At 42.0% G+C, this 3544-nt stretch overlaps 1 protein-coding gene across 1 annotated transcript; it reads left to right on the plus strand.

Moving 5' to 3' along the window:
• Positions 1-1930: 1930 nt before the first annotated feature.
• On the plus strand, positions 1931-2905 carry LOC115954681. The gene is made up of 2 exons (XM_031072604.1): positions 1931-2320; positions 2483-2905. The coding sequence occupies exons 1-2, from the start codon at positions 1931-1933 to the stop codon at positions 2903-2905; spliced, it is 813 nt and encodes a 270-aa protein (XP_030928464.1).
• Positions 2906-3544: the final 639 nt, after the last annotated feature.

Genomic DNA, 3544 nt, shown 5'->3' on the forward strand with positions numbered 1-3544 from the left:
GAGTCTCAAAACACAGAATGTTGGTGAACAGGTGAAAACCAAAATGAAGGAGAATCGAATTCTCAAGCCAATAGGCAAGATAGAACGTCAGGAGAAGCTACTACTAAAATGGAGAAATAGCTCCGCAACATGAGGAAGGAGGTGGACGAACTAAAAAGTGCTTTGAAGGACAAAAGCAAAGTCTGGATGGGATGATTTGAAGGACGGACTCACCTTTCACCATTGAAATACTGAACCGTCCCTTCCCGCCAAAATTTTGTCTCCCATAGTTGGAGTCATATGACGGTTCTAAGGATCCCTTGGATCACATTGAATCATTCAAGACATTGATACTATTGCAGATGACCCTAGACGAAGTGATTTGTAGGGCATTCCCAACAACGCTGAAGGGAGCAGCTAGAGTATAGTTCAGCAAGATACCCCCAAGAACTATTGCAGACTTTGAACAACTCAACAAGGGTTTTGTTCGTCATTTCATTGGGGGGCAAAGGCACAAAAAGCCAACTGGCTATCTTCTCAACATTCAACAAGCCGAAGGAAAATCACTAAGACAGTATGTCACTCAGTTCAATAAAGAGCTACTGCAGGTAGACGACACTAAAGATCAAGTCATCCTAACAACCTTCCCAATAGGATTGCTACCAGGAGATTTCTTTTTATCAATCACTAAAAGTCCACCAAAAATAGTAGTAGAGTTGCTATGTAAAGCCCAAAAATACATGAATGCGGAGGACGCAATGCTCGCAAAGGAGATGAAAGGGAAAAGGAAGAGAGATGAAGGAACAAATAGCAATCGGGATAAGAATAAGGAGACACAAAGTGGCGGACAGACCACAAGGAAAAAGAAGGAGCTTCCAGATAAGAAACCCAAGTTTACCAAGTTTACTCCTCTAATAATGCCAATTGAGCGGGTCCTTATGCAAATAAAAGACGATCCTTCCTTGCAATGGTTGAAGCCAATTAGCACTCACGTAGAAAAAAGGGACAAGAACAAGTACTATAGATTCCAATAGGACCACAGGCATCGTACTGACGAATGTAGGAACTTTAAAGACCAGGTGGAACTTTAATTCGATAAAGGAAGTTGCAAAAATACGTCAGAAAGACGGAGCCATACAGGTACCAACAGAAGGATGACTAGGATAGAACTCCAGAGGTAAGGGATAGCAAACCCCCTGCAAGAGAAATAAAGATGATCTTAGGAGGATTGACGACAGGCAAAACGCTGAAGTCTCTGAAAAAAGCACAGGGGAGAGAAATAAACAACGTCAATTAGAGGGTCCCTCCAATGAAGATGCCAAAGAAAGACGAGCCTGATATTGTCTTCTCTAAGAGAGACAGTCGCGGCATCAGATAACCTCATGATGATCCGTTGGTAATCATGCTCAAAATAGAAGAATTTAATATCCACCGAGTGCTCATTGACAATGGAAGCTCGACAGAAATCGTCTACTTGCCTGCATTTTAGTAGATGAAGTTAGAAAAGGATCAGGCCTTTCACCTCGCCTCTGGTAAGCTCACAAGGGATTTCGTCCCTAGAGGTATCGTCACTCTAATTGTGATCGCAGGAACTTACCTAGCGCAAGTCACCAAGGAAATTGATTTCCTCATAGTTGATTGCCCTTCAACATACAACGTCATCCTGGGAAGACCTACACTTAACAGACTAAAAGTAGTGATGTCAACATATCACTTGAAGGTGAAGTTTCCAATAGCCTATGGAGTAGGAAAAATCAGAGGAGACCAAGTTCTGGCAAGAGAGTGCTATCAAGCTGCCCTGGCATCGAGAGAGAACTACACATGGGTGATCAATGAACCAGAACCCATTCCCGAACCATCAGAAACACCATAAAAAGTTGAGATCGTCCCAGGAGATTCGACAAAGTTATTGAAGATCAGAACAGCACTCCCAACCTTAGAGAAAGAGAAAATGATCTCCTTCCTAAGGGCAAACCAAGATGTTTTCGCTTGGAAATACGAGGATATGCCCGAGATTGGTAGGAAGATCATACAACATCATCTCAACGTCAACCTAGAGTGCAAACCTATGCAACAAAAACGGAGAATATTTGCACCAGAATGCAACAAAGCTGTGACTGAAGAAGTAGAGAAGCAACTAGAGGTGGATTTCATCAGGGAGGTATTCTATCCAGATTGGCTAGCAAATGTGGTTATGGTAAAGAAGAGAAATGGCAAGTGGAGAATGTGCGTCGATTTTATAGACCTGAATAAGGCCTGCCCAAAAGACAACTTCCTTTTGCAAAGGATTGACCAGCTGGTAGACTCTATTGCTAGACACAAGCTATTGAGTTTCATGGATGTATTCTCTAGATACAATTAGATTCTTATGGACAAAGATGATTAAGAGAAGACCTCATTCGTCACTAGCTAAGGATTATACTGCTACAAGGTTATGCCCTTTGGACTGAAGAACGCAAAAGCCACCTACCAAAGATTGGTGAATTGTATGTTCTTTCACCAGATTGGAAGGAATGTGGAGGTATACGTGGATGATATGCTGGTAAAAAGTAAGGACGAAGCCAACTACTTGGATGATCTTAAAGAAACCTTCAATACACTATTTAAGTACAATATGAAATTAAACCCTGCAAAGTGTGTTTTTGCTGTTGCTTTAGGAAAATTTTTGGGATTTTTGGTGTCCCGACGGGGAATAGAGGCAAATCCGGACAAAGTAAAAGCAATAATTGAGGTCAAATCGACAAAAACAGTGAAGGAGGTACAAAGCTTGACAGGGAAAGTTGCATCCCTAAACAGATTCGTCTCTAGGGCAATAGACAAGTGCATGCCATTCTTCAAGGTATTGAAAAAAGCCTTTCAATGGAATGACGAATGTGAGGAAGCCCTTGCCAAGTTAAAGGAGTACTTGACAAAACACCTTTATTAAGCCTCTTAGTGATGGGAGAAGAGCTATTCCTCTACTTAGCAGTATCCAATATTGTAGTAAGTTCAACACTGATCAAAGAAGAAGGGAACGTTCAGATGCCAGATTATTATACCAGTCAGGCATTCCAAGGAGTAGAAACGAGTTACCCAAGGATGGAGAAGATAGCTTTCGCATTATTGGTCACCTCCAGAAAGCTTCGCCCTTATTTCCAAGCACACCCCATCATTATCATGACAGACCAGCCCATAAGAAAGACGATGAATAAGATAGAGGCAGCAGGACGACTCATTTAATGGGCAATTGAATTAGGCCAGTTTGACATCGAATATCAGCCTCGAGCAGCAATCAAAGCCCAAGTACTGGCAAACTTCATTGCATAATTCACTTACCCTTTCAAGGAAGAAGAACCCCCCATGGAAATATGGATGGTCCAAACAGACAGATCAGCCACAAAGAAAGTGGGAGGAGCAGGAGTAGTTCTTATACCCCTAGAAGGAGAAATACTGAGGTATGCAGTCAGGTTATAGTTCACAACAACAAATAACGAGGCAGAATATGAAGCATTGCTAACAGGGCTGAGTCTAGCAAAGGCTCTAGGAGCAAGGAACCTTATCGACCAAGCTGATTCTCAGCTAATAA

This window comes from Quercus lobata, chromosome 1 (genome assembly GCF_001633185.2).
Source record: "Quercus lobata isolate SW786 chromosome 1, ValleyOak3.0 Primary Assembly, whole genome shotgun sequence".
In the NCBI taxonomy this organism is placed as follows: Eukaryota; Viridiplantae; Streptophyta; class Magnoliopsida; order Fagales; family Fagaceae; genus Quercus; species Quercus lobata.